The sequence below is a fragment of the Pteropus alecto genome, unplaced genomic scaffold (genome assembly GCF_000325575.1).
Source record: "Pteropus alecto unplaced genomic scaffold, ASM32557v1 scaffold59, whole genome shotgun sequence".
Taxonomy (NCBI): Eukaryota; Metazoa; Chordata; class Mammalia; order Chiroptera; family Pteropodidae; genus Pteropus; species Pteropus alecto.
The window spans coordinates 3,814,046-3,827,524 of record NW_006443292.1 but is presented as its reverse complement, the minus strand read 5'-3'; the positions used below and the strand labels follow the sequence as shown (position 1 = coordinate 3,827,524).

Below are 13,479 nucleotides of genomic sequence, written 5' to 3'. Positions count from 1 at the left end.
TCTTCCCAGCGTTCGGCTGGGCCAGTCACCTCCAGGCAGGGGAGAGACCTCGGGAAATGGGGGAGGACAGCGAGTGTTAGCAGAGGCACCGAAACTGAAGCCGGGGCCACACAGACCTTCCCAGGGCCCTGCTGACCGTGGCTGGGCCGGGCTGGTACCGGGACTGCCCATGTGCTTTGAGTCAGGCTCGCCGCGGCCAAGGGCAGCTCATGCGTTTTTCCTGGTCCTCCCAGCAGCCCAGAGGGTTGGACCTGACCAGCCCTAATTTACAGACGGGGGGCCCGAGTCCCCTAGAAGTGACTTAAATTGACTGCGGGCCAGTCACTCTTAAGCGGAGCCCACCTTTTTCCTTTCGCCCATCGTTCGACTAGCATGGGACTTAAAGCCTCTGCATCGGAGTCGCCTTCTGAACCAGTCTGGGACAGGGGCCCAGGGCCTGGGGTCTGCACTGTAGCTTTGAGGGAGGTCGAGAGTCACCGCTCTGAGCACCCCCTTGTCCACCCGGGGTCTGAAAATCACCTCCGCTTCAAGCGGCTCTCAGGTGTCATCACCTCTCACGCCTGCCCTGGAAGCTGGTGACATTTCCCCCCTTTCGTTTGGCCTCATTAACCATCAGTCCTGAAAACTCTGGCTGTGACATGTCTGAGCTGTCTGGCCACGGGCCAGAATCAGAGAGGAAAGGGTTAAAACCCGTGTCCGTGCGGGGTGTGCACACTGTGGTACACGCAGTCCCGTTCCGCTCTCCACGTGTGTCCCCCCTCCCCCGAGGACAGGCTGGCCCCGCCGTGGACACCGGGGCGCACGGGGCTTGGAACATGCCTTTCCCTTCGCACTGGACTTTGTCAGATGCCGTATTTAGCTCTGAGCTCCGTGGAGCCCGCGGCCATTTTCTAAAGCTACCAGCTCAGTGTTTCTCTGGTGCTTATCACAGCAGCCGCAGCCCCCAACTTTTTCAACTCGGGAGCAGCAATCCACCAAATCCAGGCCTTTCCAGAGGTGCCCACATGTGCTGAGCAGCCCAGGCGTGGTCCTGCGGGCGTGAAATACAGGAAGGCACAAAAAAAGCAAAGCAGACAGTGGGATTAAATTACTGAAAAGCCAACCAGATTGTTGATCTGTCTTTCAAAGGCGTCTGCCCGCAGGGGAAATTAGAGCACTCCATTAGCCCCAGAGCGTAAGTCCGCGTGCTTTTGCGACACAGAGCCCTAGTTTGATTCTAGGATGGGCATCATCGCCAGCATTTTCACCCAGGGGAAAGGCCGCACAAAGAGAATTTGCGAACCATTCACTTCCTAGGTCGATAGTGTCTCAGAACTGACCCTGGGCCCAGCTGCAGCGTGAAGTCGGGGTGGGCCCCCTGTTAATTACCGTCACCATCAGGATTCGGGCCACTGCTTGACTGCTTTGCAGCCGCGAACATTGAACATTTCCATGAAAGAATAATATAATTTTATGTGATCTCTTTCTCCAGGAAATCCGAAGCCCGTTATAATAAGTCATTTAAAGAAAGGAGGTGGAAAATTGTTTTTATTCGTAAAACCATGGATGGGTCGTATGTGTCATGGGTCAAGACAGGACACATGAGGACAGGCCATAGTCCAGCCATTCCTCCAACGGGCCAAACACGTGTAGACGACGGCTGTATTTTATACACAGTTCACGTAGTGTCGTTCCATCAGGGGCCACTTAGTTTTACCTTCCCTTGTCGCCCTGGATGCCAGGGAATCCAGAGCCAGGTTCGGGGTCCCCTCAGAGCCCCCATGTTTTCATATGCAGAGTCCCACTCGTCCTTGATCCTGATTTTTCTGATCGTCCTTGACTCACTCACTGTTGGGCTGCAGCAGTCACCTCGAGTCTTTTCTGAAAGAGAAGAAGGTCTTAATGACGTTACTTTGACACACAAAATCCTGTTCCCGAGCTGAGAAACTTGCGTGAAGACGCTTCGAGCCCTCATTAGTTGACGTTTGGAAATCAGTCGATACAGCCAGTATGCGCGTGGGAGCTGATGGTTAGAGGGGTCGAGCTCATTTCATTCATGCGTAACCTTCTGTGGGGAAGACACGGAGCCCCCTTGCCTGCCTAGGCCACGTGGAAACGAGGACTTCCGGTCTTTGGGCCATGAGCCGCCCTGGCACCACCGACTGCCAAGAAGAGCTGATCTCCTTGGGGTCAGGCCCCTAAGTACGGCCGCCCAGCACCCTCCACCTCTCTGTCCCTTAGAAAGCACAGGTGGCCAGTGTACACACACTGCCCAGGAACGAGGCCACGCTCACCACGAGAAGCTCTCAGGTCTGGGCCCGTGCTGTGGCTCGGTGAGAACACGGTGCCTTCCAAGTTCCGAAATCGGCCCGCAGGTCTGCAGACTGCAGAACCGCGGGTCCAGACAGACCGTCCTGGCCTGAGACCATCTGGCGCCGTTAGACCTCGATGGAGGCAGGGGGACTGTGGGTTCATGGGGAAGAACCCATGGGTAAGATCTCCTACCACATAAATTCACTGTGACCTTAAACAAGTGGACAGAGCGATGGCCAGGAACGGCTGGTACGGCCTCCACCAGCTCGGGAAGCGCTGAGCGAGATGGCCACGTTCCAGACCGTGAGGGACACGCGCCGGGAAAAGGCAGCTCAGGGGCTTAATTTTAAGAGCGTCTGGCTCGCTTCCTCCGCCTGGCTCAGGAACGGGCAAGTTCAGCCTTTGCACAGAGAGCCGGTCGGCTACCCACTCAGACGACGAAGCCTGAGCTCACGCGTGGGTCCACAGCAGGGGCCCCCTCCACAGCGTGGCCCGCTGATGCTTCCGCTCTCTACACGCTTGTGTCGCAGTTGTCCCGGAGAAAGGTGCTGGCAGCTTGCTCCAAGACAGTGGCCCGGGGATGGAGCAAAGTCGCGGGGGAGTCGAGGGATGGCCATGAGGATATAGGGCCCACGGCACTTGGCAACTCAGAGGCGAAGGGGGAGCTGCAAGGGTGCCCCCCGCGTTTCAGAGCCTGACACTCGGCTTTCGAACGGGGCTGAGCGATGGTGCCCGCGGGCCTCCCACCCCTTCTCCCTCCTCTCCCACAGCCCTCCTCTCCCCAGGGACCCTGCTCCCACCTCACCTGTGCTGCCCTCAGGGGATCCTTCCTACCCACCTGTGTAGCCGTCCTCAGGGCTCAGACCTAGTGGCCCCTTTATGTAAGGGAGCCGTAGAAGGAGAGAGAGAGAGAGAGAGAGAGAGAGAGATGCAAGGTATGCTCCTGCCTGAGACTCCACCACACCAGCCTGGTCCTCATCACCTGGCTGACCCCCCATCTTTGCAGGTCTCAACTTGAATGTCACCCCAGAAAGGCCTTCACTGACCCCAGTATACTCCGTTGCCACCGACAGCCCATTTCGTTCTTTCTTCCACAGTTCTTATTAAGAGCTGCCATGCCATGTTTCCAGCATATTTCTAAGTGTCTGGCTCCCCACCACATTGGAGGTCCCGGGAGAACAAGGCCCACGTCAGCCCGTCCTCTGCCCCGTCACCGAAGCGGGCGCGGGGTTGGGACATGACAGGTCTCAGCAGACATCTGCCGCAGGAACGAGCGGATGCGGCAGAAGATGTGGCCGCAGCCGGGCCCCCGTTTCCGGAGGAAACGCTCTCTGATGAATCGCGTTTTGGTTCACCCTTTCGATCCCCCACGTTCGTCATTTGAGTGATCATTTCTGCTTGCCTGCTCACGATTGGTAAATGGAAGGATAGTTGTGTTTTTCGAAACATTGAAAACATTTCACACTTTCACAGATTTGGGGTTCTGATGTCTTTTTTTTCTTTTTTCCTCAATACTAGCCTTAAGAATCGACATGAAAACAGAAGCCCAGTTCATGAATTTCTAGGTAATTTTTCCTTCACGGATATACACTAGCATCAGATGATATATGTGTAACGAAGAGTAGTGATTAGAATAGTTTTTTAAAAATTTACCTTTCTCTGGCTTTGTCGTTTGCTCCGTGTGGAGATAAAACACACAATAGCATGGCAGGCTTGGCGAGGGCCCTTCCCAAGCTCGACGTAGGCCTGCGTCAGCTCTCCATCGCGGAGTCCTGTGGCCTCGCAGCCGAAATGGCTCTTTAGTTACAGCACGTGCTGTAGTCGTCTCTGTTAATAAATAGGATGTGGTCCATCGGCGCTTTCGTTGTCTGAAATTCCCCCAGAGAAATTGGGATGCGGTTCCAGGACTTCAGGCTAGAAGCTGAGGGAGGAGGGGAGGGCGAAGGCACAACCGTCCACTTCTGCAGAGGTCCTGCCGTGACAGTGGCCCTGATTAATGATGCATTCTGCAGATCGTCAGAGGTCCACCCCCTGCTCGCCGCCACCACCAAACCAGAAAATATGCTTCTTTATGAGTCTGGGTATCTAACCGCTGTGGTTTTCTAAAGCCAGAATATACTGAGTCAGGTCACCTTCATGCCATAGCTGCCACCAAACCAGCCCTCTGTCCACTGGGAAGGGTGTGAGCTCCGGGGCACAGGGATGGGCCACAGCTGGCCAGACGGCAGGAGGATGGTGCCTGCCTCAGCCTCCTTGTCTCCTGGGCCCTGTAGAAACCGAGCTTTCAAACCTCATGTCAAAAAGACCTTTTAAAGTTTGTATCAAATGCTTAAGAAAGGAGCATGCAGTGAGCATTCTGTCTACTGGTGACCTTGCCCGGAGTATGATGGTGACACTTTGTGACGTGGCACCCACAGCGGCGCCTCCTTCCCAGAGGCTGAAGCAGCGGACGCATCACGGGAGGCCTGGGGTCCAGTCGTGTCTTACGGCTCCATATGAGAATTTCTCAGTTGCTCTGTTTGTTTACTGATTTAATCATTCATTCATTTAGCAAATATTGCATCCACTTATGTGCTGGGGACTGTGCAAGGCCCTGGGACATAAAGGGGAGCGAGACAGGTGTCAGACAAATTTGGGGTCAGCTCACAGGCGGGCGTTCCCTTTTGTCTTCCTGCAGAAAGCCCCCTGCTTGGTATTGAGGAATCATAGAAACATACATGACTTCTCCCAACCCCGCAATTCAAATCAGAACGACAGCAGTGTTATGATCCCCTAAGAGTCATCGGGACACTCAGAATTTCACGTTTTGTCCACTTAAAGAAAAGTGAGAAAGACCCTTTGCAGGCTGATTTCAAACAGGAGTTCACTGGCCTCCTTAGAAGCATCTGGAAAGCACAGAATGCCTTCAGAACGGTGGAGAACGTTCCGCTGTCAAGGTTTGGGAGCTGTTTACTTAGCTCGGCAAAAATGTTTACACCGCCCGGCTCCCAGTAGGTTCAATGAACATTTATCGACTTTGTCTCTGCCAGTGTCTTTGTTTTTAAGAAAGGAATCAAAGTACCTGTTTCACGCAAAAATGCTTCCGCAAATTTAGCCTAGAGCAGCAGAGCATTGAAAAATTCAATTTATGTGTCTTAGATAAATCTACAGCTATGTGTAAGACATTTTCTGGTAAAAGTCGGTAATGGGTTATTTTGCTTTTGAAGAAAGGCGCGTCTTGAAGACTATTTCAGTGACTGAATGAAAGATTTTTCCTGTCTTGGTGCCTGGTGTGGCCTCCCTGGGCGCTGTCATCACAGAAGGGCTCAGGGAGGGGCCGAGGGTGTTTCTCTCTCCTAGCGACATCCCGAGCATCTCTTCTCACATCAGCTAGAAGCTTGAGCAAATCTCCTTATTGAGGATAAGCAGCCTTTAAGAATAAAAATCTATTAATACCAGGAAGAGAAGGGCCTTGGTTGGGCCTAGCGGGCAGGAGGGAGATAGGGCTCACCTCTTGCTGGGTTTGATTATGGGAAAGGATGACTTCACCCAAGCAGATTCTCTCTCCCATCTCCACTGCCCCTATGACCATAACGACCAGCGAAAATGGTCAGAAATGGAGGTGGTTAGTTGAACCAGCGAGGATTCGTAGAAGCACTATCAAATGTCTTCTCCTGCTTCTCAGGAACCCACAGATAGTCAGCTACTATATCTCTTCCCCTAGAGGATGAGGGGCCAGGGAGAAGAAGCTTCCATAACCCAAAGGGGTAGGATGGAAATTCCTCCCGAGTTTTAGATTTTGGAGGCCATCTGTGAAGACAGGGTGAACCGAGGCCGCAGACTGTCTCAAATCATTTATAACGTCAGCGAAATGCTCCTGCCTCAGTGAGTGAATTAACGCTAAAGCACGCTGACGTCAGCCTGTCTCAAAATGAGCCGCATCGGAGGCACTCGTAAATACGTAAATGGGAAGTTCGGGGAGTTTTAAAATTAGGCCTGCTCTGTTACGCTGAGTGAGGTGTTTCTGGCCACGCAGGAGACACGAAGTCTGTCCTGGCGAGAGAGGCCTCCCACTGACGGCGTGACCGAGGGGAAGCACGCTTGCTTCGTGCTTGTTCCTTCTGAGCCCATCCCCTACCTGGACTCAGCTTTACACCTGCATGAAGAGGTGAACTCGGGCTTCCAACAGCCAAAGCCAAGCAAGTGGGGGCGGGGATGGGAAGGCGGGGAGTGCTGTTAGCGTTTTCGGTGAGTGTCATGGGTGTGGGAAACCCGTCCCCAAAGCCACGAAGTGCCTTGTCAAGGTTCCTGAGTCTCCGAGGGCAGGCTTGCTGGGCACAGAAGCTGGAGTCCTTGTCTTTGCAGAATTCGGATTATTATACTAAATAACATAACAGAAAAAGGTTCCTTACTACTTCTTGGTGCTATATAATTCAACTAAGGAATAGCAAATATTTTGTTATTTAAAAAAAAAAAAATCCTGGCGTATTCTTGTCCAATAATATTTCTTTCTTCCAAAAGGCAGCGACATTCTCAGATCCCAGAATCACATTCTCAGTTCTTCAGACTGGACCAGACAATTCTGATATTTCCCAAAGCTCATAAAGACAAAGCATTTGGCTACTTGCGTTTTCCTTTCCTCGAAGACCTAAAACCAGGTAGCAGACTAGAATGAGTAAACAGTCTTCAGTACTAAGTCCCCAAACCCTCACACTCTTGGTCAGCTCATCCTGTTACCACGTAGAAAAACAGATTCAGTCTTTCAAAAATATATTATGAAATATTTCAGATAAATGTAAAAGTGCAAATAATACAACTCTGAGCTCACTATTTAACATGAGAAATAAAACATGACCCCATATGCCCCTCCCCACCCTGTCCCCAGATAACTACGCTCTTGAATTTGATATCATTCCCACGCTTTATTTTACTATGGTTTTGTTTTACATGTTTTTTAACCTATCGTATAAATTATATACATAAAAATATAAATTCACCACAATTTGCCTTTTCCTTTCTACTTTATAAGCATGAGATTCATCTACGTGGACACACACATCTCAAAAACGTGTATATCCCACAGATACCGTGCATATGTATATCATAATTTACTCATCCATTACTTCTTATGGCCAAATTGCTGTACGAAGTAGTTGTACCAGCTTTAACACCCAGAATCAGTACACGAAAGAGTTCTTGTTCATTCAGATCTTTGACAAAGCTTGGTTTACCATTAGCAGACTGTAACTTTTGCAGTTCGATGGGTGAAGGGCGACCTCATAGAAGTTCTAGTTTGCATTTCTGGTTACTAGCAAGATTAGGCGTGTTTATTAGCCATTCCTTTTTCAATTTCTTTGAGTAATCTTGTTGTATCTTTCGATCGTTTTTTTGGGGGGAGGTCGTTTGTGTTTTCCTCATTACCTTATAGGAGTTCTTTATGTGTTCTGAATGCTAATCCTTTCTTAGTTTTGTGCAAAAATTTTCCCTCAGTCCGGTCTGTCTTTGGATACTTTGCTTAGGGTGATTTTCGGTGTACAGATGTTTTAAATTTTAATATAGTTAAATTTCTTCAGTCTTTTACTTTTGGTTTGTTCAGAGTTCATCCAAGAAATACTTCCTCACCTCACGATCAGAAGGGTATCCTCCAATATTTTCATCTAAAATTTCCAAGTTTTGCATTTCTCATTTAGTTCTTCAATCAGTCTGGGATTAATTTGGGTTTGCAATGGGGCAGGGGTCCATTTTCTTCCATTTGAAAAGCCAGCGGTCCTAGTCGCACTCACCGACTACTTCGGCTCTTCCTCACGGACCCTTCAAGGCCACTTCTGTCACCTGTCGAGTGTCGGGCTCTCCGCTGTGCTCCATCGGTCTGTCTGTCTGTCTCTGGGTGTCACCCATACGCTTGGATTACTATAGTTTTCTAAAAGTGTGGACAATAAAGCAGTTCCCTCCATCTCATTCTTCACCGAAATTATTTTGGCCATTTTGGGCGCAAATTGAATCTTTATCCTTTTTTTGTTTTTTGGGTTTTTTTGAGTTGGCCTTGGCTGGGTACAAGCAATCAAACGGCAGGACAATAAGCAGAAGGAAGAAATGAAGCCAAAGTTAGCCCTGGATCACGCTTAAGCCGAATATTTAACCCTTAAATAAACTCCAAAGAAATCGCCGTGTAGTAATGAATAGAAAAGGCCCATAGGAAATAAACTGCTTGTTTACAAAAGCAAAACTATTCCAAAAAACCTTGCCAGGTCTGTAGCAAGGGTCATTTAAAAACAGAAACTGGAGGCCAGCCTCTGGTCACTACCAGTGTTCTCGCCTTTATGTATTTTTAAAGGTCCTGCCATTAAAATTTATTTATTGTGGTAAAACAAGCACAACGTCAAATTTACTTACGTTATCTCGTCCATCTGTAAGTGTACGGTTCGGTGACGTTAAGCACATCCATGTCATTGTGCACCCGTGACTACCACCCTTCTCCAGAACTTTCTCATCACCCCGAACCTAGACTGTGTCCCCATTAAACACTAACTCTCCACCCCCGCTCCTTCCAGCCCTTGGCAGCCGCCACCCTACTTCCTGTCTCTATGAATTTGTCTAGTCCACGAATCTCTTATAAATCCTGACTTTGACTTTTTTTTTTTTTTAAAGTATTACTTTTAAACATACTTTTGCGTACGGGTGGTCACGGAGAGTTCTGAAAAAATCGTGCTAAAACTGTGCGTTTGTTCCTGCGCTTCCTCAGAGCATGCGAAAGGCAGGCCAGACGTCCCTGGGAGAAACCGCGAGAACACACCGATTCTGTCGTAGTGCACGGGTCTGGGAATGAAGGGTTCTCTGCCCCTTTCCAGGGAGACTTGTGTTCCTGCAAAATGCGCTCAGTGACATTTCTGTAGCCTCACAGTCACTATTTGGTGTTCTGCAGTGCCTTCAGATTCAAACGCTCTTGTACGGACCGCAGGACAAGAGGACACTGGCCACCCAGCAGTCCGTGGACGTCCTGTCCAAGTGAGTAGGCCTCCCTCGCACGGTCTCCCCGCGTGGCCCACTCGTTCGGAATCTCAGAGGAAGCGGGTTCTGTGGACGTTTCCATGGAAAGCTGTACTGACTTCCTTTGACTCAAACGATGCAGGACCAGTTCCTTTGACAACCCAGTTGTAAAATATCTTCCTCGCCCGGATGTCAAGAGGAAATTAGCTCTGGGATAATGCCGGAAACATGTGTTGGGACTGGTGTCCGACTGCCCGCAGGTCATCTCATCCTGCTGGGGGACGTGGGGGACCAGCACTGCCTTGGCCCGCTGCAGCCTGCCTCTAGGGGCCTTTGACCCCACCTGGAAGGCTGTCCCCACTGGGCAGAGCCCCACCCCCACCCGATGAGCCTGTGCCCCAGAGAGCGGCTGGCCCACTGCCACGCCCGTGCTCCCGGTAGCCTGCAGATGCGGACACAGCCAACAGGGGGCACTGTCTTGGAGCCGGCCCGTGCGCCCAGGCCCCTTCCCAAGGGGAAAGCAGGCCACCCAGGCCGCCAGCCCAGCCTTCCTCTCCCTATTCTGCTCACTGTTCCATCCTCAGCTCAGCGAGAAAGGCGGCGGGGATTTAGAAGGGAGAAAACGCTTGTGTCGCACGGTCCCGTGCTCCGGTTCGCCTCTCGTTTACGTTCTCCCCCGAGGCTCCCTCCTGAAACGTAGCTTGGCCACTGCGGGGCTTGTCCGCACAGCAGCCAAGGCCGGGGGACACCGGGCTGGGATCCGAGGGGCGCCACAGTCATCCCCCCTCTGCTTGTCCGCAGGGCCCCCGAGATGGCTGTGAAGCCGAAACAGGCCCCGAAATCCAAGCCGGCCTCTGGCACCGGAATGCCCCAGCACACCGTGACGGGGAAGGCGAGGCCGCACGCTGGGGACTGAGACCCAGCCACCCCCGAAGACAGCTTCGCTCATGCCCGGTGCCGACATCCGGGGCGCTGCATCGGCCTGTCTCCAGCCAGAAGATGGAATTCAGTGGTCACTGTCCAGATTTCCAAGGCCAGGTGTTTGCTGGGACACCCAGCGGTGACACCAGCCACCTCCCGTGGGCCGCATCTGACAGTGCACGCCTTTCGGGGTGATCCGGTGCTTCTATACAGCATTTTTCTTTTTACCGCCTACGTGGTTTTTCTTGCCAACAAAAATTTCTACTATTGTGACCGAAAAGCTTCTCTTCACACGTTCAAAACGCTCGTGCGGGAAAGAGGACTCAGCGCCTCGCGCAGATCTGGAGTCAGGTTTGTCAGATTTGGAGCAATGAAATTCAGGACAGAGCCCTTTCCCACAGGAAGGGGACAGGGACTGAGAATAAAATGCTAACGAAGGGAACTCGTGTGTTCCAGGTGACGCTGGGAGCCCTCAGACCCCAGCAGGGGGCGTGCGGGAAGCTCCCCTCGCTCCGAACCAGTCACCCGGTGATGGTGACGGATCAGGTGTGAGCTAAGAACGCTGTCCCCACCCTTTCAGGGCTTCACCCCCAACACGGGGGTCAGTCGCAAACATACAAGCGTGGAGTCGATGACGAGAGACAGAGAAATAGCCGAGTCGAACAGGGCGGCTGAGGGAGGGACCTGACCTGGCCTCGAGGTCAGGGGAGGCAGGTGGGAGCGGGGGTGAAGAGAGGGGAGCGAGGGGGCGTCGGGCCTGGAGCGGGTGCCTAGGGATAGGGTGCCCGCCCCCCGCTGCTCTGCTGCAGGCGGGACGAACGCGGCTGCCACTCTGGAGCGTCGTTTCTGAGCTGGCGCAGCCCTCGGCCCCCGCTCTCCCCCGCTCTCCCCTGCGTTCCCGGGTCCGGCGCGTGGGGGCGGGGAGGGCGGAGTGATGAGATCGGTGTTGGAATGAGCTGGATGGAGCTTGGGAGGGGCAGGAGTGGGGTGCGGACAAGCTGTCCCGCCTCCGCCCTCCCCATGCCACGAGCCGTGGCCCAGCAAGGCTGCGGGCTGGCTAAGACAGCCGCGGGATGCAGCGTGGGCACCTGTCCCCGCCAGCGCCCCGTGGGGACCCAAAACCACTCTGGGGCCACCTCAAAAACCGATGAGGGAAATCAACCCAAAATATCCAGGACAGGGCGGAGAGAGGCAGAGGCCCTTGTCTTCCTCAGGTGTGTGACAGCAGCCACACAGGCCCCCTGTCATCCCAGCCAGGCCTAGGGGATGAAGGCAGCGTGCAAAGGTGTGCGATGAGGCCGCTACTCACCAAGTGTCCCGTCTCACGGAAGACGCGGCTTTCGACGTGGATGGCCGGATTAAAGCATTTTATACACGTACCACACGGGCGTCTGCCAAGGAGTGACTGAAAGCTCGCGTCCCTTCACAGCCCCTGTGCTGGAGCCCTGATCCCATCGTGATCTCTGGGTCTCTGGGAGGTGGGGTCTCTGGGAAGTTATTAGGACACAAGGGTGGGGCCCCGTGGATGGGATTAGTGCCCTCACAAGAGGAGACCCAACAGAGAGGGTCTCTCTCTCTCCATCACCTCAGGACACAGCAAAAAGGTGGCCATGAGCAAACCACAAAGAGCCCCCACCGAGAACCGAATCCAGCAGCACCCTGAGGTTGGACTTTACCTCCCCCCCAGAACCGTGGGACGTAAACGTCCATGTTTGAGCCCCCCCATCTGTGGTTTCTGTTAGAGCAGTGTGAGCTCAGCAAGAGAGTCCATGCTGGGTTTTGGGGGGAAAATGTGAATTCCAATCATACTTTTCCCTTCTTTTCTGTATTTCTTGGAAGATAATACTTTGGAATCCACAAAACACATTTTGAAAAACTTAGCCACCAGCCTAGGAAAGAATGAATTTTGGAATGGTCTACCAAATGCCTCCCATCTATTAAACAGGGGAGGTCTATAGCTATTCATGGGTGTGTGTGTGTGTGTGTGCGCGCGCGCGTGCGTGTGTGAAAGGCTGCAAACAGGTAACGCGTGCGTGTGTGTGTGTGTGCGTGTGTGCATGTGTGAAAGGCTGCAAACAGGTAACAGTACCTAATTATTCCTTTGTCACAAACTACCTCAATTTTTTTCAAGCTCCTAGGAAACAGCCATGGTTACCTAACCATCCCAATTTGCACGTAAGGTCACCAGCCACCTTGGTGTGCCCAGCGAGTGTCCTGGTTTTAGCTCTGAAAAGTCCTGTGTCCCTGGCAAAGACCCCTTCATCCCGAGCAAAATGGGATGGCTGGCCACCCCAGTGGTGCCAGCCTTCCAGGCTGTGATGACGACATTCTTACCACAAACTGTCCAGTCTATGTCCGATCTCCCCAGTGATTGTGAGCCACCGTAGACAACATGCGTGTAAACACGTGTGTGCTTTAACTAGAGTTTACATAGAAAACACAAAAGTCACCTACTAGAAAACATTCTCTTTTGGAGCCACGTGGGGTTTTTTTTCCCTTAGATTTTTATTTTTGCACATTCTTGTGATATTTCCCTTCACAGGGAATGGGAGGTTAGCAAGATCAGCTTTTTAGATGATTCGATTCTAAATGTACATTTAAAATAACAATATCGAACAACCAGTGGGAAGGTACAAAACATTCCATTACCACTTTGCCTGAACAACAATAGGAAAAGACTGTGTCCACACCCCATCCAACCACAACGGTGATTTCTACTGTCTTCGGAGTGACCGGTTTCAAAGGACAGGCAGCTGTAGGGTGACCTGTCACAGCGTCAAGGGCACACCCTGCTCTTGCGTGACTCAGAGACGTCGTAACCTACGACAGCTCATGACTCCGTGCTGGTAAGAACTCATGGTGGGATACTTCTCAAAGATAATCATTCCGACATGGAGATAAGAATGAAGATCTCAGACATTTATTTCCCAAACAGACGTGGGTCACACACTTCACAACCTATGCAGGTTAGCACCCATCTACGAGGTCATGAGCCACGACAGTGACATCGAACTAAGCCACTTGGACTCACATAATAGAGTTCCCGTCATCGGTCCTGCCTTCAAAACAGTAGGCTGTCACCCTGACCAAATTCTCATCAATAAATTACTTTTACAAATACCACCAATGCCACAGAAAATCAGCCCATCTCTGTGTTGGAATCAAGAAGTCTGTGGCAATCACCAGTTTATTTGGCATATAACAAAGGCTTAAACTTGCAAGGCAAATCAACTTTCTATTCCCTGACTCACGGTGTTTTTCAAATAGACCATCCTGAAAGCTCTGTGTTTCTCCCACTCA

At 51.8% G+C, this 13,479-nt stretch overlaps 1 protein-coding gene across 1 annotated transcript in view; it reads left to right on the top strand.

Moving 5' to 3' along the window:
• The window catches only part of TTC23 (tetratricopeptide repeat domain 23), a 48,538-nt gene extending 37,917 nt beyond the window's left edge, over positions 1-10,621 (top strand). The window contains exons 11-12 of the mRNA XM_006924138.3: positions 9,194-9,276; positions 10,060-10,621. Of these exons, the coding sequence (XP_006924200.1) occupies positions 9,194-9,276; positions 10,060-10,174 (198 nt within the window). The 3' untranslated portion in view covers positions 10,175-10,621. The remainder of the gene's footprint in view (positions 1-9,193; positions 9,277-10,059) is intronic.
• Positions 10,622-13,479: the final 2,858 nt, after the last annotated feature.